Raw genomic sequence first — 25,349 nt, 5'->3', positions numbered from 1 at the left:
TTTGTTACTGGCTGATATCCAGGGTCAATTAGGCAAGGCACATTACAGTAAACTTCCAACCATGAAAGATAGATAGATAAAGGGGCATAATAAGAACTGCTAGAACAATTCTTTGACAGTATCAATACTTCGATAGCAGCCAGCACAATAGTGTCAGAAAACATCGCAAGATCTAGCCGATCGAGAAGACAGAAGGGGCGAGGAGGACATGAAAAGTAACTGGAGGAGGAAAGTGGCAGCAAAAGATCAAACTGTCCATCAGTGGGGGAGGGGTCCAATTCCAGGACCAGGTAATGTCCAACCTAGAGGAAAATCCAGAGAAGGGTTCCAGAGAAGATGCTTTTATAGCATCATTTGCTAAATAAAAGAGTAAAGTCTACTCTGAATGTGGTGGCGAGACAATAGGATGGACTACACCCTTACAGATCAAAAAAAGTGGGAATAATATATTTTTTGTTCCCCGGCTTTTAAATATTAACCAGCAAGTAGCGCCAAGGTAGCACATTAGACAACCAGATTTAGACAAAGTTTAAACCCTTATTTGGCTTACCACACTTACTTGTCTGATCATTTATCACCCTAACCTACCTCAGGCTTACTTTAAAAAAAAATATGATCCACAGAACAGCCTAATACAGATAGTCCTCAACTTACGACTTACAAAAAAAAGTTCATAAAATTGAGTTGGTCGTGTGACTGATCTGCTTTATGGCCATGATGAGTAGGGTCCATTACGGTCATAACTTGAGGACTCCTTGTAGCAAGCCAAGAGAAGGGGCGAGCTATTCCGGCTATTGCTACTAACTAGTTTTTCAGGGAGGATTTGGGGAAAATTGCTTAATGCATTGTAAGCCGCCCTGAGTCTCCGGAGAAGGGCGGCATATAAATCAAATTAAAAAAAAAAATACTCAAAATTGCAACCCACGCCTATGGTCTGTAATCATACAATGGTCTGTAATCCACCACTTGGGACATGCAAATGGATTCTTGGAGACGTTTTATATGATGCCACTAGAAATGGTGGCAGAATCTTTTACCTTATTTCCGTCTGGAAGTGAATGATATCGATAGGTGATATTTTTTTGGAATACTTTTTTCTATGAATGACCCTGCAGGTAGTAAATTAGCATAGAAGAAAGACCAATACTGTTCTTTTTGAGGTGCCAGTTTATTACATGCATGTAGTTTGATATAAACAGGGGAGAACAATTTACAGAAACAGCTCTTTTAATTTAACAAATGGACATGAGACAATTGAGACTTTGACACCACGCCTCGTTCTGATTAATAAAAGTAGATCATTTCTAAGTTGCATTGGCCAAAATTGATTGGCTGGTTTAATGGGCACTCAACATGGTGCGTTTTCAGGGATAAGGCATGGGGAGGCTTCAACATAGAAAAAATTTGCATTCTTTTGTATTTTTAAGGCCTCCTGTCATCTCCAATCTGTGCCAAATCTCGTGTTGTCATACGAACTTCCCATTCATTCCTCCTTTCTCTCCCCCCCCACCACCCTTTCAATGTTGAACTCTATACTCTTATCTCTGTTTGCAAGTGACATGGTTACAGAATCTCTGTTAATAAAGACATTTGATTGATTCCCGGCATCTGATGTAATTGTATTTACAAGCGGAAGGGTCAATATCCTTTCTCTCACCCTGGTCAATCGTTTCTCACCTCTCCGCCCCCGCCCCCCATTGGCTTACCATCCCCAAGTTCTGCAGTCTCTTAGGAGATGGTTGCTTAGAAACAGCAAAAAGGGATATGTATGGATTTAAAGCGATGGCTGGGCATGTGACAGCCCTCGAAGAGCAAGGAGAGAACTGGAGAAACCTATAATAATAGCAAGAAGGGTGGGAGATTTTGGGTTCGCTCCACCACAGCAGAATCTCTAGCTGAGTAACACACCTGCAAGGTTATGTTTTTTTTTAAAAAAAAAATAAGATTCTGCAATATTCATATTCCTTCCTCGCCTTGCAAGCAAGCACCACTTCCAAAATTCTGCCTATGGCAGTGATGGCTAACCTTTTTGCCATCACATGCCAAAAACTGGGGGAGTGCGGGGGGGGGGGTCGTGCACACGCATAATTCTATGCGCCCCACCCCCCCCGTGCATGTGGCCCTCCCCCCCCCCGCTTTTGGCACACAATGGCACGGTGGGCCCAGTAGGCCCATTTTTCACTCTCCCCAGGCTCCAGAGCCTTTCTAGGAGCCTGAAGAGGGCGAAAACGGCCTTCCCCACCCACTCCCCGGAGGCCGGAAACAGCATGTTTCCTGACTTCCGGTGGGCCCAGAAGGCCCAAAAATCAGCTGGCCAGTGCACGCATGCGTGCCGGTGCTGAGCTCACATGCCCACCGATATGGCTCCACCTGCCACCTGTGGCACCCATGCCATAAGTTCGCCATTGCGGGCCTATGGTATAAATGCACATACGGTTTACTACTTTTGTTTCCAAGATGCAAGTTTTCAAAATAGCATCCTTCCTTCTCCTTCAAACTGCATGAAGACCGTGCTCTTCTAATGGGCCATTTTGCTTAAAAAAAAAAAAAGTAATTTAATCCAATTTATCTAACTGGGAGGCCCCCAAATCCCCATCAAACATTAAGCCTTATCTGCTCTTTCTGTGATTTTTATCAAAGCAATTTCTTGCTAATCTTCACAACTGAAATGGTTAGAAATTTGTCTGGGAAAAAAACCCACACCTCTGCATTAAAATAAAGGCTAATGCTTTGAGGACTGTGGCTTCTATACAAAGTCTCCCATAAAATTCCTCGTTTCTACTTGTGCAGTGTGAACCTAGAGTCACAACGTACTGCACTTAAAGCTTTGAACATGAGTTGTGTAGAGAAGGAATAGGGGAAATGTCATCGATCTTCCTTGACTTAACTTCCAATGGTCTTATAAAAGCAGAGGAAGGCCTTGACAGATTAGGCCCATTCTTTTTTAAAAAAATCCAGAAGCTCTGAATATTTTGTATTTTTCATTACATATTTATTGGTTCTAGAGTAGGGGTGTCAAACTCAAGGCCTGTGGGCCGCATCCGACCCGCAATGTGGTCAGATCCTGTCCTAGAAAAGGTAAGGCAGTGCCGAATGTGAAGAGGAAACAATGGGTCAGCATGGCTTTGGCCCCGTCTACCCAGTGCGTGGGTGGGACTGGGATGCGGTGGCTCAGTGGCTAAGATGCTGAGCTTGTCGATCGAAAGGTCGACAGTTCAGCGGTTCGAATCCCTAGTGCTGCGTAATGGGGTGAGCTCCCGTTACTTGTCCCAGCTTCTGCCAACCTAGCAGTTCGAAAGCACGTAAAAAATGCAAGTAGAAAAATAGGGGCCACCTTTGGTACGAAGGTAAGGGTGTTCTGTGCATCTTTGCCGTTTAGTCATGCCGGCCACATGACCATGGAGACGTCTTCGGATAGCGCTGGCTCTTCAGCTTTGAAACGGAGATGAGCACCGCCCCCTAGAGTCGGGAACGACTAGCACATATGTGCGAGGAGAACCTTTACTTTTACCCAGTGCAAAGAGGAAACGTCAGCAGTTTGGGGAGTGGTGTCAAGCTGGCCACCCCCACCCTATTTGGCCACACCCCCCAAGGTCAACCACAGCCCTGATGCGGCCCTCAATGAAATTGAGTTTGACACCCCTGTTCTAGAGGAATCAAAACCGTGCCTGGCGTATCTCCACTGGTAGCGAGGCAGTTCGTTCAGTGTACCTTCCTTGCCTTTGCATGATAAAAAGTCCTTCTTGAAATGCCTTCCTTCCTTCTCAGATACAAAGCTTTGCCATCTCAGGAATATATCTGACAATCCACCTTCATGTTATCAATTCCAGAATTCAGTTCCCTTGTATAAACAAAGGTAGTCCTGACTTAATGACCCTAATTGGGACCGACAAGTCTTCTGCTCAGCAAAGCAAGTTGCTAAATGGGAAAATCACACGATCAGGACTGCTTTCTGGCTGGGAAGAGACAAAACTACACGTTTCCTCACCTTCGGATTTTTGTGTGCCTCCTAATGCTTCCTGTCTTGTGCACATTGAAAGCAAAGCCATTGCGCTGCAGTAGGGGTGGGGGTGAGGAGGGAGGGAGGGAGGGAGGGAGGGAGACATGGGGCTTGCCTGTAGTTAGGAAAATAACTCCATTCTTCCTCCACTAATTGCAACTCACTTATTTCTCATGAGGGTTAAAGATGTGCTAATTTTAAAATTAGAGGAACTGGAACGCCAAGGGCCAATGTCATACTTACATAGCAAAGTATATGTGTGACATTCTGTGACATACAGGTGGTCCTTGACTTACAACATTTCATTTAGTGACCGTTCAAAGCAGTGGTGGGTTTCAAAATTTTTTACTACCGGTTCTGTGGGTGTGGCTTGGCTTGGTGGGCGTGGCATAGCTTGGTGGGCATGGCAGGGGAAGGATACTGTAAAATCTCCATTCCCACCCCACTCCAAGGGAAGGATACTGTAAAATCTCCATTCCCACCCCACTCCAGGGGAAGGTTACTGCAAAATCCCCATTTCCTCCCGATCAGCTGGCACTTGGGAGGCAGAGAATAGATGGGGGCAGGGCCAGTCAGAATTTTTACTACCGGTTCTCCAAACTACTCAAAATTTCCACTATTGGTTCTCCAGAACTGGTCAGAACCTGCTGAAACCCACCTCTGGTACAAAGTTAGAATGCCACTGAAAAAAAGTGACTTATGACCGTTTTTCACACTTACGACCCTTGCGGCATCCCCATGGTCACCTGATCAAAATTCAGATGCTCGGCAACTGGTTCGTATTTATGATGGCCGCACTGCCCTGGGGTCATGTGATCAGCTTTTGTAACCCAAATAGGAAAGTCGGATTCACTTAACAATTGTGTTACTAACAATAAAAGAGCAGACTAAAGTGCTGTTAAGTAACACCAGCTGCCTGCAATTACTGCAAGTTAAATCTTACCAGGCTCAAGGTTGACTCAGTCTTCTATCCTTTCAAGATAGGTAAAATGAGGACCCGGATTGTGGGGGCAATAAGCTGACTTTGTATAAAAAAGAACACCACTGGGGGGGGGGGGTCGAAAGCCCTACTAAGCAGGTATATACAAAAGTATGAAGGCTATTGCTTAACGCATTGTAAGCCGCCCTGAGTCTCCGGAGAAGGGCGGCATATAAATCGAACCAATCAATCAATCAATCAATCAATCAATCAATCAATCGCAATGATTCACTTGGCAAGAAAAATCGTAAAGTGGGGCAAAACTCACTTAACAAATGTTTCACTTAGCAACATAAATTTTGGGCTCCGTTGTGGTCGTAAGTCAAGGACTACCTGTATTCAGTCGTATGTTTTTTCGTCGGTAATAAAGTCAGAGTGATAAAGGCAAACGGTGTTCGATTTCGGGCAAAGACACCGAAGTATCATCCTGCCCAGCCATTAAACTTCATACCAATAGCACTTAGACTTATATACCGCTTCGTGGTGCTTTACATCCCTCTCTGAGGGCTTTAAAGAGCCAGAGTATTGCTCCCAACAATCTGGGTCCTTATTTTACAGACCCCAGAAGGATGGAAGGCTGAGTCAACCTTGAGCAGGTCAGGATCGAACTCCTGGCAGTCAGTGGAGTTAGCCTGCAATACTACATTCCAACCACTGCACCATCACAGCTCATAGTGTCAAGCACCAGCTCCTCTTTCCAGTCGCTCACCTGAATCACAAAGAAAATGCAACTCCCAAACCTGACGCGGTCAAACGGTTTTATTCAAGCAAACATTTTCTGCATGGCTTGAGCCAGTCTAGCATCCCGGGCCCGAATCCTCTCAGTAACCCTTTCTAATTCCCGGCGAGCTGCTCGGTTTCCTGGCTCTACTCGCAAAACCCCCTTGAGGTCTTGCGCCGCTCCTTCCAGGTCATTCATCGCATCGTAGGCCAAGCCGCGACGAAACAAGGCCTTGGGGTTGGCCGGTTGGAGCACAAGAGTCTTGGAGCAGTTTTGAGCGGCGTTGGCCGGCTGGTGCAACCGTAGCTGACAGGCGGCCAAGTTGGTGTGAAGCTCCGCCTTGATCTGGTCATAATCTGGGGGTGGAGCAGCCACCACGAGCAAGTGTAAGGCTCTAGCGTAGCGCCTGGCAGCTGCGGCAATGGCTCCCGCCCTGTACAGCTCACTCCCGCGGTCTTTATTGCTGAGGACCAAGTCCCACTTCTCGCTTGCGCTCATCTCCCAAGAGTCTTTGGCCTCCGTGAAGCTCGCCAACTGGACGGTGATGGTGCCGCCCTCGGACAACTTCAGCTCAGCCTGTTCCCCTGCCAGCATGGTTTCCAAACCACGGTCCACCACACCGTCCCATTCGGCATCGCCCCCGCCCAGCTCCACCTCGGCCCACTCGGAGGACGGGTAACTCAAGGACCCTTTGTGACTGGCCTCGATGAAGACTTGGCAGATGGACCCTTCCTTCGGTTTATCTAAACCTGTCCCGGCCTTGAGGATCAGCTTGACAAAGGTGCCATCTGGGCAAGGCCAGCAGACCCCTGGCTGGGACTGGATGGGAAGCAGTTGGTTCTCTTTTACCTTGTCCCAAAGATCCTTTTTTTCATCCCCAAAGGAAGCGCCTTGGACGTTTTTGTCACAGATGGGGGTTCTCTGGTCCGGCTTCTTGCCTGCTTCCCGTTCTCCAGCAGTCTGGCTCTTCAGACAAGCTTTCTCTGAGCTTGCCATCCCTTTCTCCTGCAACCTGAGGTGCCACGTCGAGTGATGAGAAAGTCCTGGGTCCCATCAAGAGAGAGAATTGGAGTTATTCTAATGTTGAATTGCTAAGAAGACTTTGGAGAGAATAACAGAATAACAAGAGTTGGAAGCAGGGGTGGGCTTCAAAAATTTTAGCAAGGGGTTCTTTGCCTGGTTGCTGGGTGGGCGTGGCCATGGTGGGTGTCACCTAGTCAGCCTCCTGCACCACAGCGGGGAGGGCAAAAATGTCCTCCCCGGGCTCTGGAGGCTTTTCTCGAGCCTCCGGGAGGGAGAAAATGGCCTCCCCAGGCTCCAGAGGCCCTCTGGAGGGAAACGGGGCCGTTTCTGGCCTTCCCGAACTTCCGGTAAGCTGTTTTTCACCCTCCCCGAGCCTCTGTGCACGCCCTGCACTTACTGGCATCCAAAACGGGCTGCATGGGGACTATCCTGTGAGGGGCGGGGCAGGGTGGGCGGGGCCAGCCAGGAGTGGGATTTGGGGGTTCTCCGAACTGCACAGAATCTTAGCTACAGGTTCTCCTGAACCTCTGCGAACCCCCAGCAGCCCACCCCTGGAAGTTGACAGATAGAAATTGTATTCCCTGCCACCCTACAACAACCTTAATCCTTCTGCGACTCAGTCCTTTGTATCATACTAACTAAACCATGGTTTGTGGAATAAACCAACTGGATTTGTAAAACATACTAAGCCAGAAAACATGGTTCGTGAATTGCCAAAGTTACATTTACACAACATTATACCTGAACAAAACAAACCACATTTTAAATTTGTGTAACGTGAGAATCAAACCAAATAGTTTGGTGGCTAGAGAAGTGGATGCAAATCCAGTTGCTTTTTTTTCCTCAAAAAACCCCCCATCTTAAGGTAAAGTTTCACTGTATGATGTCAAAACTATAAAACAATTCTTGTCATTTGGTCCACGCCTGTAAAACAGGAATAACAGAAGTTTAAATTCATAACAATTGAAGATTGTTATGAAGATTGAAGAAAAACAAAAATGATTAAGCCTCCGAACAGATTATTTTTTTTTAAAAAAACCCTAGCAACGATAAAGAAATCTAGTCTTTATGGGGTTCCCTACTTGTCTTCTCCATTTTATTAAAGCATTTGTTTCTCTGGGGATCTGTTAACATTTGCTGCAGTTTCTCCCAAGCAACCAACTCCCCCCCACCCAAAAGATCCTCCTTCAACACTATCACATTCACCAACGGCTTCGTAATATTGGTATTTAGTAGCTAGATTTTAGCTTAGCCTCTCTGTCTTTTCTACATCGTACACACAGACATTTTACACACCCAGTAAAAGACAGTCTCCATTCATCCTCTACCCACTTGCCTTGCATGTGCTTTTCCAACGGATCACTCCTACACCCATAGTACTGAGTGTGTGAAAGTCTGATCAACCCTAAATCCCACCGTCCACCCACCACTAAGATTTACCGTCACATCTCCTTTCTTTTAGGCTTCTTCCTCGGTCCCCATTCTCAGGGCAGGATGGAGAAGACCACCGTGGCGAGACACGGGGGGTGCAATTTAGCTTCTGGCTCCCTTACGTTCTCTAATTTCATTCCACCTTCCCCCCTTCTTTCTCCCTGAAACGTCATTTCCTCAGCAACCACCTGTCTTAGCAACTATTGTAGGTTGAGACTGTCCCTCAAAAGAAGACAGGTTAGAGGCAGGCAGGCAGGCAAGCAGGAAGAAAAACCTGGAAAAGTAGAGAAACCCTTTCCGGTCCTTCCCTCTCTTCCCTCATTTTGAAGATTCCTCCATCATTTATGGTCTTCTCTTGACCCTAGGGAGCTCCTGACCAAGGGGTCCAGCAACTGAGGTTTAGCAACGACTTTTAAGAGAGCATGGCTCTGAAAGATGAGTTCAAAAAGTCCTTGAGATTCCCATCATTTTGTGATTTGTTTAAATTCGGAGGCATTAACCCTGTCTAACAGACAACAAGTGGTCAAAATAGGAAGCGCTCTATCAAATCCTGTACCTGTTAATAGTGGTGTTTCCCAAGGCAGTGTTTTAGGTCCAACACACTTCATACTTTACATGAATGACCTTTGTGATCATATTAAAAGCATTTGTGTTCTCTTCACTGATGAAGTTAAACTATTCAACACCACCAACAATGCAACTACCTGTCAGGTTTCGATGTCATCTCAAATAAATTGCACTCCCAAACAATTAATCTTTGCTGAAATATTCCATTTATTGAGTACGACAGATCTGGCCCCGACTTCGTCGTAGCCAATACTAACCCTCTGACCCCCAAGCCCTTCCCTTTCCGTTCCCCAATTCTCATCTTCTCATTGGCCATCTTCCAAGCCAGTCTCCCCAGCTTCTGACCTCACCCCACAGGAATGTTCCCCCCACCATCCCATCTCCTAGGGGATATTATCTACAGAGAAATAAGTAGGTGAAAAGTCAAGCCTCGTATTTTTATGCCAGCATCAGAATGCTGACACTACCCTTCAAAAAGACCTTGACTATGTGTCAGATTGGTCTAACAAGTGGCAACTTCAAATCTCAACCAACAAATGCTGTCTTGCACATTGGCAAAAAAATCAAAACATAAAATACAAATTAGATGGACATGACCTTGTAGATGACCCTCACTCTGTCAAGGACCTTGGACTACTCATTTCTAAAGATCTAAGTGCCGGAGCCCACTGTAACAACATTGCCAAAAAGGCATTAAGAGTTGTTAACCTAATCTTGCGTAGCATCTTCTGTGGTAATGTTGTACTACTAACTAGAGCATACAAAACATTTGCTAGACCAATTCTCGAATATAGCTCATCTGTCTGGAACCCGCACTTCATATTGGAGATAAATACAATCGAGAGAGTCCAGAGATATTTCACGAGAAGAGTCCTCCATTCCTCTACCCGCAATAAAATACCTTATGCCCACCAGACTTGAAATTTTGGGCTTAAGACAATTTAGAACTACGCCGACTTCGGTCTGACCTAAGCATAGTACATAAAATTATCTGCCACAATGTCCTACCTGTCAATGACTACTTCAGCTTCAACCACAACAATACTTGAGCAAATAATAAATACAAACTCAAGGTAAACCGCTCCAAACTCGATTGCAGAAAATATGACTTCAGTAACAGAGTGGTCAATGCCTGGAATGCACTGCCTGACTCTGTGGTTTCTTCCCCAAACCCCCAAAACTTTAACCTTAAACTGTCTACTGTTGACCTTACCCCATTCCTAAGAGGTCTGTAAGGGGTGTGCATAAGTGCACCAGCGTGCCTACCGTCCCTGTCCTAATATTCCTTTTTACTTACTCTTTTCATGTATTCAAATTATGTTTATACTTTTACCTGATATTTTATATATGCTTCACAAAATAAATAAATAAAATAAATAAATAGTTATCCAGGAGAAAGGTCTGATGAAGATAACAGAGTAAACTTAAGTAGCTGGTTGATAAGTAAGACGTTAAGGGTTGGGAGTGATCTATGGTCTGAACAAGGAGCTTCTTCACGATTTCAATCCATCTTCAGTGATAATCTGTAACTCTTTCAAGGACATTCCAGCCATCTCTTTTCCTCTATCCTTTTATTTTCTACTCAGCCTTGACAACAACAGCAATATTTCTAGTCCTTCATCTACTCACATCACACCCACAAAGTACATGAATTTCAGCTTCCTGAATGTTATCTTAAGACAACAGTCAATCTTTATTTTATCCAGGAATAAATAATGGATTCTTACTATCGTATATATCTCTCGGTCTCTATCTCTATCGTCTCTATCTCTATCTCTATCATATCCATCCATCCATATCTATCTATCTATCTATCCCAAAGACAAATTCCTTGTGTGTCCAATTGCACTTGGCCAATAAAGAATTCTATTCTATTCTATTCTATTCTATTCTATTCTATTCTATTCTATTCTATTCTATTCTATTCTATTCTATTCTATTCTATTCTTTTCTATTCTATATATCCATCCATCGATCCATCCATCCATCAATCCATCCATCCATCCATCTGAACATTTGTGAACATACAGCAGGTGTGTATACACATAAATTTATAAATATATTCAAGTAAATATATTGCATAACCCAAACTGGTTAGATCAGTTAATTGATCTTCATTTTTCATAGGGGTGGGACAGCCTTTTCCTAAACACATTACATTCTCTATTAAATATTTTATTTTTGTTTGTTATCTGTATCGTATCTGCCTGAATATGAAATTAAATAATTTCATGCCATCTTTCCAGACAAACCTTTTCCAAAGCTCAGCTGACAGCTATTCGAAACTATTTCAGACTGAATGCTGCTTTTGTCCTCTCTCAGATATCAGCTTATTATGTATTTTATTTAGATGCTTGGAATATTTACGTATTAGAATTTAGTCAAGGCGACTGTAGAATAAAATCAAGACAAATTTGACAGCACGTTACAGGTGTCAATGGTCTTATTATGTGCAATTGGCAGAAAGGTTGGAATATATCGGTAATCCTTGGTTTACAACTATTCATTTAGCGACTGTTTGAAGTTACAACAAAAAAAAAATATTTATGACCAGTCCTCACATTTAAAGCTGTCACAGCATCCCCCCAGTCACATAAACAAAATTCAATCACATGGCAACTGGAATATATTTATAACACCTGCAGCATCCTGAAGTCCTTTGATCACCATTTGTGACCTTCCTAGCCAGCTTCTAATAGGCAAAATCAGTGGGGGAAGTCAGACCCGTTTAATGACTGTGTGATTCAATTAACCGCAGTGATTTATTTAACAACTGCATAAAATAGGGTGAGACTCACTTAACAACCGTCTCACTTAGCGATGCAAATTCTGGTCCCGATTGTGGCTATAAGTCAAGGACTAGCCCCGTACTTACCGCCCAAATTGGCCATTTCCTTCCTCCCTAGGCTTCATAATCTTCGTATTTCTCCAGTACAGTTTAGATTTATCTATATTTGAACCATAGAAATCAAACTGGCCTTCCTTCTTTGCCATCATCCATTTGAAGTTCACTAAGTACGGTGGATGAAATTGTCCTAATTCTTTTCTCTTTCTCTTTTTGTAAGAGAAAAGTTTTCTAAGCCGCTAAGCCTTCTCTGCTTTCAGCCAGCAAAGTGATTATGCCTGCACATTTCAGACTGGAAGCATTTCAATCTCAATATAATTTCAGCGGTCATCTCTTTCAATCCTTCCCTAATCTTGCCATAATAAATTCACTGTGGATGTTAAACAGAGACAATGTCTCTGTTTTTTATTTTTTTTTAAATTTATTTATTTATTTATTTATTTATTTATTTATTTATTTATTTATTTATTTTAATTTGATTTATATGCCGCCCTTCTCCGGAGACTCAGGGCAGCTTACAATGCATTAAGCAATAGCCTTCATACTTTTGTATATTTATACAAAGTCAGCTTATTGCCCCCACAAACTGGGTCCTCAATTTACCTACCTTAGAAAGGATGGAAGGCTGAGTCAACCTTGATTTTAATGATTTATGTTTAATAAATCTGTTTAATGATGGAAACTAATCAAGGAAGAGAAGCAACCTAGAACTAAGGATTAATTTCCTGACAGTGAGACCAATCAACCAGTGGAACGCCTTGCCTTCAGAAGTTGTGAGTGCTCCATCACTGGAGGTTTTTAAGAAGAGACTGGACAGTTACTTGTCTGGAATGATATAGGGTCTCCTGCTTGTACAGTGGGTTGGACTAGAACAGAGGTCTCCAAACTTGTCAGCTTTAAGACTTGTGGACTTCAGCTCCCAGAATTCTCTAGCCAGCTGCTCTGTCCCCGTCTCACACACGCACACCAGCAGTTGACCAAGAGTTAAAATAAACCAGCAGACAAGAATTTCCTTTGATAACAGAATTGGCAGCAACCCAGTGGCTGCTTGCCAACAGTTTTTTACTTACAAAGGGAGGTTTATCTCCTCTGACTGAAAACATCAAAGTCCACAAAAGCCAAAGAATAGTCAAGTCCAGTCCAAAAAATCAGTCCAGAGCATAGAACAAAGTTCCAGAAATGCAGAATGACTTGCTAGCTTTCAGTTTTTGTCCATCACAAAGCCTGAATGGCCACCACACCCCCTTTTATCCCCTGTGGGGTGTGGTGCAGTGACTCATCTTAATCTCTGGCATGCCTCCTTCTCTGCTGCGTGTGCTTGTCTTTCCGATGCTGTCGGGGATCCAGCCAAGACTTATCTCCGTCGCTGTCTAACTGCGGCTGCTCGGAAATGCCTGGCTCCTGGCCTATCTCTTCTCCTTCGGAAGACACCTGAGGCATTGCCAGAGAGGAGGGTCCTGGAGAGGGAGGCCTTGCCAACTCCTCTCCTTCACTTTCGGAGTCTTCTCCCTCTGATAAGACGGGCTCGGGAGTCGGAGTCCAGCATAGCTGGCTGGAGAATTCTGGGAGTTGAAGTCCACAAGTCTTAAAGCTGACAGGTTTGAAGACCTCTGGACTAGAAGATCTCCAAGATCCCTCCCAACTCTGTTATTCTGAAATTTTTAGTACAATGTGGAAACTATGTGGATTTCTCTCTTATTCTTTTCTTATTATGAGTTACACTGTTTCTCTAGGACAGGGTGTCAAACTCAAGGGTGCTTAGATCTGGCCTGCAGTGGGCCCTGTCTTTGCCCAGCAAAGGACCAGCCCACGGTGCTTCTGCCAGAGAAAACAGAGCCTGGGGAGGAGGCTGCGCGTGGCCTGCCCGGGCTCCGTTTTCGGCCACAAAGGTCTCCTGCAGCCCTCTGCCAGCAAAAATGAAGCTCGGGGAGAGGGCTGGCAGAGGGCTCCAGGAGGCCTTTGTGGCCAAAAATGGAGCCGGGCAGGAGGCCGTGCACAGCCCCCCAGGCTCTATTTTTGCTGGCAGAGACCTGCAGAGGCCATCGAGGCCGAAACGGCACCTCGAAGAATGACATCGAGCTGGCCATGCCCATCCCGGCCACACACCCCTAGGTCAAACAACACCCTGATGGCCCTTAATTAAATTGAGTGTGACACCCCTGCTGTAGGAGCTTTTTGTCCTACGTGCTATGGTTTCCATGTTAGAGTATAACTATCAATCAAAACTAGAATAATTAGCAAGAGGCTACTGATCAGATGCAACCTTAAGTTAAATAAAGCATTATGTTTCTTCAGTTGTGGTTCGTAAAAGATCTGGATGTTCTAACAGATCACAGGTTGAACATAAACCAACAGCGCAATGCAGTTTCAAAAAGATTAGTGCTATTTTGGGATGTATTAACAGGAACAGAAGTGCGGTTCACAGAATAAATAGGCTTTGCATGGAATTTGATATTTGAAGAGTTCTTGTCATATAAAGGAGGGCTTTCTTTGGCCACAGAGGGAAGGAATAGAACATGGGTTGGGATTGCAGGGAAGCAGATTCAGGCTGGATACAAGGAAGATTTTCCTGACATAAGACTTGTCAACCAATGGAATATAGTACATCAGTGTTCCTCAACTCAACTGCTGGCTGGTGGATTCTGGGAGTTGAAGTCCACCCATCTGAAAATGGCCAGGATTGAGAAACACTGTAATAGGTTGCCTCTTGAACTGGTATAGTCACCTTCACTGGAAGCTTTTAAACATCTGTTCAAAATACTTTAGCAAATCTTGCACTGAACAGTATTTGGAGCAGATGACTTCCAAGGTACCTTCCATTTCTTTGTTTTTTCCTCAAGTTTTATTTGTTTTATTTATATAGCATTCAATTTTCATCAAACAGTGTGTGTTCTGGGTATAATTATGTTTAAATAGTCACATTTATACATCTTTGTTGTGGTAATGTTAATAATATAACAATATAATAATTAATATAATAACATTAATACTTAACATTTAACCTCCTCATCTTTAGGTCCCTTCTATTTCTGTTGCTGATTTTACTCCCCTTCAGCCATATCCTGTGATTTTCCTTGAGTTAAGCTTTCTTGTTTCTGGTTAGCAGGAAACCAAGGTAATTGCATTATTTTATTTATTTTTATTTATTAAATTTCTATACCGCCATACTCCCGAAGGACTCAGGGCGGTGAACAGCCAGGAAATAAAACACATACATAGAAGCTGTCCTCGACATACGGCCACAAGTGAGCACAAATTTTCCGTTGCTAAGCAGGACAGTTGTTAAGTGAGTTTTGCCCCATCTTACGACCTTTCTTCCCACAGTTGTTAAGTGAATCACTGCAGTGGTTAAGTTAGCAACACGGTTGTTAAGTGAATCTGGCTTCCCCTGCTTGTCAGAAGGGTTTTTAAAAGTGATCACATGACCCCGGGACACTCCGACTCTGTAGAAAGAGAAAAGCCAGAACTTTCCTAACATAAAAACTTTTTTTCCAGTCTTAAACTGGGGTGCAATGGCATGAATTCCAGGAAGCAGCAAAATTAAAATCTTGCAGATGAAGTCAAGATTTGTTGTATATGAAGGATGAACTGGTTTCATTCTTCCTTTTTTGCACGCATGGTTTTTGTTTTCTTGCTTTTCAACCCTTATTTTATATTCGTTGTTAGTTTTTAAACTCCTTTTAATTTTTTTTTAAAAAAATCATATGCATAATTAGCACAACGTTATTAAAGACAAAAGCACCAGGCTGGGCGGGGCTGCTGCCTACAATATTCCAAGTGTGTCATCTCTGGATCTGAAACTGCAAGGGTAGTAAAACTGCATCTCCCAGAATGCTTCTCTCCATTCTCCACATCTGCTTCCTCCTTTCCTTTTGACAAAGCCATTTCTGACGCACAGAGTAGAAGAGCTTTTCAGGCTGACCGGGCGCCCTGTTTATTCAAGAAGATGGTGTGACTCATAATTGGTGGTAGGTGAAGAGTTGCAAAAGGAAAAGAAAGTGGGCCAGCATTTGCTTTCTGGGAGGGAGGGAGGAGGAGGAGGAGCAGGGGACCCCGGTAGGTGACAGCAGAAAGCTGGCAAGGAATGGGTTTAATCTAAACAGCATTTGGAAATCAAATTCCCCAAATTAACTATACAGTAATGCCCGTATGGTCCAGATCTCAGAGGACATTCCTGATTTTTCACCCCCCTTTCCAATTTAGCCTGCCGTTATGTGGCTAGGAAAATAGCATCGTTCCTGCGCCATGAGGATGTGGGAGAGACCATGTTGGCTTGCAAGAACCGGACAACTCTAGCTGGTGAGACCGAGATACCCTCTCTCCCAATAGCCAGCTTCAATCGGTTGGCAAAGTCTCCTTGGGGGAAAAAGGTTCAAGAAAAAAAAGGGGGGGTGGGGAAACTAAGCTAGGAGTTGGATGGCCCTGATGTATCTCACTGCTGTTTTGTTGGGTTTTTTTTCTTTTGCAGGTATCTCCAAAAAGCCAGCAGGGTCTGAATCCATTCCTTGTTCAGGCAGCGAAAAATATCCTCATGCAGCTATTTCGGAAGTCAGAACCCAGGAACCAAACTCCTGATGAAATAAAATAGGAAGGACGGCAGAGTGGAAAATGACGGTTTGTTTGACAAAATCCTGCAGGAAGTGAACAGACCTGAGCATCCCTTATTCTGCCCTCCTCTCGTTGTTCCGCTATGGAAATAAATTTAAATAAAAGAAGCGTTTCATGCATTTTTTTTTTTAAAAAAAGAGTGAGCATTTAACAAAAGGTGACTTGGGCGCTGATGAGGGGGGTGATCTTGCAATGTAGAATTCACATTGATTTCTTTTTGACAGTAATAGGAAGCAATCTGAGATTGGTAGTTTCAGAGATAAGATTTAGAGCCTATAGTACAGTGGACTAAAGTACTGTTATTAACATCTGCTGCTTGCAATTACTGCAAGTTCAAATCTCACCAAGCTCAAGGTTGACTCAGCCTTTCATCCTTTCAAAGGTAGGTAAAATGAGGACCCAGATTGTGGGGGCAATAAACTGACTTTGTATAAATATACAAAATATGAAGGCTATTGCTTAACGCATTGTAAGCCGCCCTGAGTCTCCGGAGAAGGGTGGCATATAAATTAAAGCAAAAAAAAAAAAAAAAGGTTTGGCAAATTGCAGTGATGGAATGGAAACACAATACACTACCTCAGTTTCTCTCCCTCAGAAGATTAAAAAAATTGTTAGGGTTCTTGCAAAAAAAAAAAAAAAAAAAAAAGAATTACAAGTTTAAGAGATCTACTTCCTTATTTAATAAAGCTCAAGATTTACCAAGCAGACTTGATGAAAAATAGAAGCGGACTGACATATACCAAAGATTCTTAAAGTTTTCATATTCGTTTTTGTTTTAAAGATTTTAAGTGCTGTTACAATGAATTTAATCTACATTATAGCATACATTTAGGCTATTTTTGTTATTTATTTTACTTATTTAATAACCTGTTATTTATTAATAGCATAGTCCTTTTTTTACATATAGACACACACACACATACATACACAGTATAGTCCTCTATCACTTTAATGCCCCTGGACAAAGAGAAAAAAAAGAACAAAAAAGCATTACAACAAAATTCTCCTTTAACAGTTTTGTTGCAATTTTGTCATAACTGCCGTCATACGTATGATATATTTGGTCATACTGTTTTCTTTTTAACGTATTTTGCTAAACAGTATTTGATGTGTTGTTTTCCATCCAAAAATCCTCGGTTACTAGGCAGATCTTTCCTTTTAAAATGTTCCTTTTTAAATGCTTAAGAAAAAGAAAAAGCTGTTTCTTATTGCTCTGGGGTCAAGATCTTAATAATGTACAGTAATCATTCACCATCCCACCTACTCAGCTCCTGAGGAAAGGAAGTAAATAGATCAATACGGTTAAAACAATATGAGAAACTGAAGAAGCTGTTTGGATGAGAAGCGAAATGTCTTCAAACTAAAACCAGAAAGTCCAGTTGCCTCTTGAAAAAGCACCTTTGGGATAAATATGAGAAACTGTTTATATTTTTTTCCTGTTAGGCAATATATGCTCACCCACTATACCCCATTTTAAAAAATTCATGTATATATAATAAAATACAGTCTCCTGCTAAAGAAAATTGTTACATAAATATAGAAGAAAGGCCTATACAGGAGCTGGGAAAAAGGTAGCAAAGATTTCATTATATAAAAAGATGGAAGAGTGATAGCTAAGATTTAAGCCTTGAAGTCTCACGTATAGACACAATGGAGTCCTGTATCCTGCAGTTGCTGATCTTCGGCATACATAACACTTAATTTGTTTAAAATATTGTATTTAACTGAGCCCTTCAAGATTCTGCTGTGAGCCAGATACTGAGATGGTTGCAGTGTCCGTGTGGTCAGGCACTTGGCAACCAGGATGTATATACAATCATTACAGCAATCCAGGAGTCACCTGTGACCTTCCCAGCCAGCTTTCAACAAGCAAAGTCAATGGGGGGCAGCTGATTTTACTTAATGACCACAAGCTTAACAACAGCGAGTTGCTTAACAACCTTGGCAAAAAAAGGTCATAAAATAGGGTGCGACTCACTTAACAACCATCTCACTTAGCAATGAAAATGTTGGTCCTGATTGTGATTGCAAGTTGAGGACTACCTGTACTTATTCTTTAAATACAGATCTACCTCTGCCGTTTCCTCCCTCCCTAGAATTAACCTTTTTATTCAATCACTCAATCAGAACAGAGTTGGAAGGGACCTTGGAGGTCTTCTAGTCCAGCCCCCTGCTAAATCATTTCAGACAAGTGACTGTCCAGTCTCTCCTTAAAAACCTCCAGTGATGAAGCATCTATAACTTCTGAAGGCAAGCTATTCCATTGGCTAATTGTCCTCACTGTTAGGAAGTTTCTCCTTAATTCCAGGCTGCTTCTCTCCTTGGTTAGATTCCATCCATTGTTTCTTGTCCTGCCTACAGGTGCATTGACAAATACATAAATACTCTTTGTGGTAACCTCTCAAATACTGGAATATTGCTATCATGTCACCCCCTAGTCCTTCTTTTCTCTAGACTAGCCATACCCAGTTCCTGCAACCATTCTTCATATATATGTTTTAGTGTCTAGGCCTTTCATCATCTTAGTTGCTCTTTGCACTTTTTCCAGAGTCTCAACATCTTTTTTGTAATGTGGTGTCCAAAACTAGATGAGGTGCGGCCTTACTAAGGCTTTATAAAACGGTACTAATACTTCACGTGATTTTGATTCCATGCCCCTGCTTATACAACCAAGGATTGTATTCCTCCAGCATGCTAGCTTTAATCTATTTTTGAGCACCTTGAAATCAAAATGGCCTTGACCATCATTAAGTTGAAGTTCACTAAATACAATGGATGGTGTGGCCCCAATACTTTTCTCTTTTTTCTTTTTATAACTCTAAGCCTTCTCTGCTTTCAGCCAATAAAGTGATTATGCCTGCACATTTCAGACTGGAAGCATTTCAACCTCAATATGATTTCAGCAGTCATCTCTTCCAATCCTTCCCTAATCCTTCCTTAATAGATTCACTGCAGAGTTAAACAGGGACAGTGTCAAAACTATGCGAAGATTACTGTCAGCTTTCCTTTCTTATTGTGAGTCACTCTGTTTCTCCAGAGCTTCTCGTCCTACATGCTATGGTTTCTATGCGAAGAGTACAAATATCAAACCACCCTAGAATAATTAGCAAGCAAGACTTATGATCAGATCAGGGTGGATTTGATTTAAATCGAGTTGATTTAAATCACAATTTAAATCATGATTTAAATCACTAGTAAAAAGGCTTGATTTAAATTAATTCGATTTAAATCATAATTTTTAAAGAGCAACTGTCATCTCTGCTACTCCTTTGACCCACTGTTGACTCACCGATAGTTCCAGTGTTGCAGAATATACAGCCTCATGCTACATAACTAAGCTCCATTTCATGCTGAATAAACTAAATTATTTATGTATCTTAAATAGAAAACTATCTTACAATAGATTTTTACCCCAAGTTTTTTATTAAAATAAATTCGATAAAAATCAAAAAAATCCAATTTAAATCAAAAAAATCTGATTTTTTTTTATTTTTTTTAAAAAAAAATCATTGATTTTTATCCACCCTGGATCAGATGCAATCTTACGTTAAGGCATTACGTTTCCTCAATTATGGTTCGTAAAAGATCCAGATGTTCTAATACATCGCAAGTTGAACATGCACTAACAGTGTCGTGCAGTTGTAAAAAGGTAAATATTATTTGGGGATGTATTAATAGGAACAGAAGTGCAGTTCCCAGAAATAAATAGACTTTGCATTGATGACTGTGTGACAAAGCAGACTTCAGATATTTTGAGTTGTTGTTATATAAAGGAGGGACTAAATTTGCTTTTTTTTTGGCCACACAGGGCAGGAGTAGAACATGGGTTGGGCCTGCAGGGAAGCAGATTCAGGTTGGAAGAATTTCTTGACAGTAACATCTATCAACCAACAGAATACAGTAGATTGCCCCTTGAACTGGTAATAGTCACATTCACTGGAAGCTTTTAAACATCTGTTCAAAATGCTTTAGTTTAGCAGATCTTGCACTGAATGGTATTAGGAACAGATGACCTCCAAAGTCCCTTCCATTTCTGATGCTTCTGATTTTACTCCCCTTCAACCATGCTCCATAATTTTCCTTGGATTAAGCATTCTTCATTATCATGTAACCAAGGTTAACTGGGGATTCCATATTAAAATCTCTGCTAGCTGGAAATGGCAACCCACCCAGGTTTAGAGGACACTTTTAGCTCGAGAGGAGCCTCGGATCACTATTAAAATTTTGTGTGATTCTGAAAGAGATTGGAGAAGACACTTAGTTGCCTTAATTTGCTCCATGTAGTATATATGCTTTCTGGCAGAGAAAAGTAAGAGTAGATCAGGGGTGCCAAAATTTCAACTCACTGAACCCTTCACGAAATTTCAGATTGTTCATCATCCCAACATTATATGAAAATAATTCAATAAATACCATTTTAACTAAATGTACTACCACTGCTAATAATGATGGTTAGTCTCATCAACCCTTGTAGATGGAGGGAAGAAAAGAAATCCAGAAATATGGCATAAATTTTCCCGAACGCCATCACGCTGCTAAAACAAATAATTCCCTCAACACTGTCAAACTATTTACTAAGGCTGCACTACTATTAATCTTCTCATCGTTCCCATCACCCATTTCCTTCCTCTTATGGCTGTATGACTGTAATTTTGTTGCTTGTAGCCTTACACTTTATATTGATGTTTCCTGCTTATTTGTACCTTATGACTATCATTAAGCATTGTACCTTATGATTCTTGATGAACATATCTTTTATGTACACTGAGAGCATATGCACCAAGACAAATTCCTTGTGTGTCCAATCACACTTGGCCAATATTCTATTCTATTCTATTCTATTCTATTCTATTCTATTCTATTCTATTCTATTCTATTCTATTCTATTCTATTCTAAATACACATAGAAAATACATTATCTAGAGAGAAAGATCTCTAGAAAGAGAAAGCCAGAACATTAATAACACCTAATTTTTTTTCCCAGTCTTAAACTGAATTCCAGGAAGGAGCAAAATTAAAACCTTATATATGAGATTAAGATTTGTTGCACTTGAAGAACTGGTTTCATTCTTTCTTTTTGCACCTTTGGCTCTTCCTTTGTTTTCTTTTTCTTGTTTTTAATCCCCTTTTCCTTTGGTTTCTTTATATTAGTTGTTAGTTTTTAATCTCCTTTTAAAAAAAATTAACTACACACTCACTCACTCACGCAGACGATACGACTAAAGATAGCACCACTAATCTGGGCGGCTGCTGCTGCATGCAGTAATCAAAGCTTGCCGTCTTCGGATCAGAAGCTGCAGGGATAATAAAACTACATCTCCCACAATCTTCTCTCTAACCTTCGCGTCTGCTTCCTCCCTATACCTATTGACAAAGCTATTTCTGCCGCACGAAGTGGAGCTCTCCAGGCTGACCGGTTCCCCATTTCTTCAAATAGATGGCGTGACGCATAATTGGTGGTAGGTAAAAGGGTTGCAGAAAAGAAAAGCAAGCAAGCCATCACTTTGGGGCTGGGGAGGGAGCCTGGCAGGTGAAAGCAGAAAGCTGGGAAAATGAATCTCTAAGGCTGGAAGGAACAACAGGAGGTTTAACTCAAACAGCATCTAGAGATCAGATTCCCCCCCAAAATAAATACACAGAGGTGTCCCTATAGTCCAGATCTTGGAGGATATTCTTGATTTCTTTTTTTTTCCTTTCCAATTTCAGCCTGTCGCTATGCGGCTAGCAGAATAGCATCGCTCCTGCGCCAAAGGGATCTGGCCGAGAGCATGTTGGCTTCCAAGAACAGGGCATGACAAACTGGTAAGACAGAGATATCCCACTTTCCAATGGCCAGCCAAGTTTCCTTAAGGGGAAAAGGGTTGGGAATAGTAGGAAATGCAGGAGAGATATTAAAAATGGTGTGAATGGGTTTTAATGTCTTTAATGTTTTTAATTTTTAAGTGTTTTTAGAGTGATTTTTTTGAGTGTATTGTGAGCCGCCCTGGGTCTTCGGAGAGGGGCGGCATATAAATTGAATGAATGAATGAATGAACAGATAGATAGATAGATAGATAGATAGATAGATAGATAGATAGAAAAGGCTATGCTAGGAGCAGGATGGCCCCGAGGTAGCTCACTGCCGTCTTTTCTTGTAGGCATCCCCAAAAAGCCAGCAGGGTCTCCATCCGTTCCTGACTCAGCCAGCGAAAAATATCCTCCTGCGGCTACTTCCAAAGATGGGACTCAGGAACCAAAGTCTTGATGAAATAAAATAAAAAGGACAGGAAAGCAGAAAATGACGGTTTGTTTGACAAAATCCTGCGGATGCGGGAAGTGAACAGACCTGAGAATCTCTTATTCTGTCCTCCTCTCGTTGTTCCATTATGAAAATAAACTTAAATAAAGAAGTGTTTCATGCGTTTAAAAGAGTGAGTGTTTAACAAAAGGTGATTTGGCGGCTGATGAGGGGGTGTGTGTGATCTTGCAATATAGAATTCACATCGATTCCTTTCTGACAGTAATACGGAGCAATCTGAGATTGGGGCGTACAGAGATTTCATTGGGCAAATTGTGGTAATGGAATGGAATACAGTATTGTACATTTTGTCTCCCTCAGAAGAGAAAAAAGTTCTGACTTGCATAAAAGAATCACAAGTTTAAGGGATCTACTTTGTTATTTAATAGAACTTGAGATTTACCAAGCAGGTTTGATGAAAAATACTGGGGACTGAAATTACTACAATTTCTTAAAGTTTTTATATTCAGATTTGTTATAAGTACTGCTTTATACTGTTGTAGGAAGTTAGCACCCACCCCTTTCCTGGAAGAGTGAAATATTTTAGGAAATATGAAAAAGGCAGAATATTATATTTCCCTGGGAGAAGCATATTTTACAGACAAAGCAGCTCCCACCTTCCTGCCCCCCACCCTTTGTCAATGGGCCATTAAGGCCTGGGCCAGTCTATTCTACATAACAAAGATCTGCCTCCTTCAGGCAGAGCCATAGTAGGAATTGCCAAAGATAGGATTAGCCCTCTACACAATAGTAGCAGAAACTCACCACATGTGACCTGGGAAGCACATGTGACCATCAGCCAGCAAGGCCCCCACCCCCTGGGAGTCTGACAACCAATCAGGATACTCTTTCGGGGCCCCAAGAAATGCAGAGCCAGAGAGAGCATAAAACCCCGAAGATTTACTGTATCGGCCCCTTTTTCTATTCAGGAACTCAAGCCATGTGATCCTGTCCACCATTAAACCATCTTTCCAAGCAGTCTCCATGTTTCCAGTGTCTGTTTTCCCCACTTGGAGCAGAACCCAGAAGGATGTTTCTTCCAACACTGTTATAGTGAATTTTGTCTTTATGAAGCATACATTTATTTTTTGTTACTTATTTAATAATCTGTTATAAATAGCATATTGTTATTTTTACATTTACAAATACCCATGAACATACATTCCTCTATTTAATGCAACAAGGGTTTGTTGCCTTTTTGTCATAAATCTTTACTGTGTTTTTAAAATATTTTCCAGAGCTTTAGTGTTTTAATTATGCTTTTTCTCATTGTTGTGGGATCAAGTGCTTAGTAATATATAGTAATCATTCAACATCCCACCTACTCAGCACCTGACAAAAGGAAGTAAATATATAAATATGGCTGCAACAAACTGAGAAACTATCTTTCCTGTAAGGCAATACATGTTCACCCACTATAAAATCATGTATCTACAATAAAATAGTTTCCAACTAAAGAAGCTTGTTACATAAATGCAGGACAAATACTGTACAGTATTGCAACCAGGAAAAGGATAGCAAAAACTTCCTTCATAAAAAGATGGAAGAAAAATATCTAAGACCCATACAGACACAGATGGATCCCTGTATTCTGCAGCTGCTGATTTTCTGCATAGATACCATTTCTAATTTGCTTTAAACAATTTTAAAACACAGTTTTATCTAACTGTGCTGAACTCATGAAGGTTCTGTTATTAGCCAGACACTGAATGCTAAGAGTTGGGTATTTTAAAAAAATCAAGCTTTAACCTTCACAACGTCTGATAATTTTAGAAATGAGCAAAAAATTTTTTTAGACTTTTTAATATATATATAATGCCTGGAAGGAATCTGTGGTTTGAATGACCCACAAACCAGCCACATCATGGTTTTTTTTCAGATTTATGAAGAAATATGAAAGAGTCTCCTTGGATGAACTATTTTAAGGAACAGCAACATTGAATTGGCTGGAATCTTAATTAAAGGCTGCAAATTTGTTGCATTTTTGAATGCTTGTGCATGTGATGGCAGATAGATTCATTTTACGCCTTCCATTATTTTGTACAATCCAAGGTGGAGTGAAAGGATAAAAAAGATTAAAAAACTAAATTTCTTCCTCAGGGGGGAAAAAAGGTCTACTTGCCTTTTGAAAAAGCACCGTTGAGACAACTATGACCTGGATGACTGAGAATATCCACAAACATTTTACCCATCCTTATCTATAAAATTAGATTTTGCAACTGTACGAAAGTGGGTCTATACCAATTACTTTATTCTCAGAAAGCTCATTCGCTGTAAATCAGTGAGGTTTGGTTACAGTACTGAATGGATTGAAATTAAGAAATAATGCTAATTAATTCAGTTTTATAGATAAGAATATTCAAACTATTGATTTCCTCAGAATGACCACTAGTAGAATGTATACTTTTTGAACGGCACGATTTTTTAAAAAGATAACCCATTTAAAAAGGCAGCCCATTCAACACCGTAAAAAAATCTTAATGTGAAAACAAAAAAACTACAATTCCCAGGAGCACAGCGAACGAAGCAAGAGGACGCATGCGCTGCTCAGCGTTTTTTTAACAAAAAGGTTTTCGTACGCATGCGCGCGTCACGTTTAAATACTCCAACGCACGTGGTCGGGATAGGGCTTACCTGGTTCCCCCACCCTCACAGAATTCCTTGGCGCACAGCGAAGCAAGATCCGTCCGTCGTGCTTAAGAATTCAACGCATGACGAGAAGCGCCTAGCCACCCGTCGGGCCCACGCACGCGCACTTCCGTCCAACGTTTGACAACCCCCCCCCTTATAAACTGCCCGCCTCGAGGCGCTCGTTTGCCGCATGACGGGACCTACGCATGCGCGCTTCTTTTCCCATGCCCTTCCGCTATACCCTTCCGTTCCGTTGGTGGGTATGCC

The 25,349-nt window shown here is 41.7% G+C and overlaps 1 protein-coding gene and 2 long non-coding RNA genes across 3 annotated transcripts; 2 read left to right on the top strand and 1 right to left on the bottom strand.

Annotated features, from left to right (window-relative positions):
• Positions 1 to 5,742: 5,742 nt before the first annotated feature.
• Positions 5,743 to 25,224, bottom strand: FKBPL (FKBP prolyl isomerase like). The gene is made up of 2 exons (XM_070936626.1): positions 25,086 to 25,224; positions 5,743 to 6,743 (listed from the first exon to the last, which is right to left on the bottom strand). Exon 2 carries the CDS (start codon positions 6,694 to 6,696, stop codon positions 5,743 to 5,745), a length of 954 nt encoding a protein of 317 aa, XP_070792727.1. The 5' UTR covers positions 6,697 to 6,743; positions 25,086 to 25,224.
• Positions 15,429 to 16,281, top strand: LOC139312101 (uncharacterized). Its single transcript, XR_011599968.1, has 3 exons — positions 15,429 to 15,534; positions 15,770 to 15,865; positions 16,035 to 16,281. It is a non-coding gene; the product is annotated as an uncharacterized lncRNA (long non-coding RNA).
• On the top strand, positions 21,524 to 22,582 carry LOC139312102 (uncharacterized). The gene is made up of 3 exons (XR_011599969.1): positions 21,524 to 21,633; positions 21,881 to 21,976; positions 22,312 to 22,582. It is a non-coding gene; the product is annotated as an uncharacterized lncRNA (long non-coding RNA).
• Positions 25,225 to 25,349: the final 125 nt, after the last annotated feature.

Source organism: Pituophis catenifer, unplaced genomic scaffold (assembly GCF_029215685.1).
Source record: "Pituophis catenifer annectens isolate HBS135680 unplaced genomic scaffold, rPitCat1.0.hap2 SCAF_2, whole genome shotgun sequence".
NCBI classification, from domain to species: Eukaryota; Metazoa; Chordata; class Lepidosauria; order Squamata; family Colubridae; genus Pituophis; species Pituophis catenifer.
The sequence above is the reverse complement of the archived record's forward strand: the minus strand, read 5'-3'. Positions and strand labels throughout refer to the sequence as shown.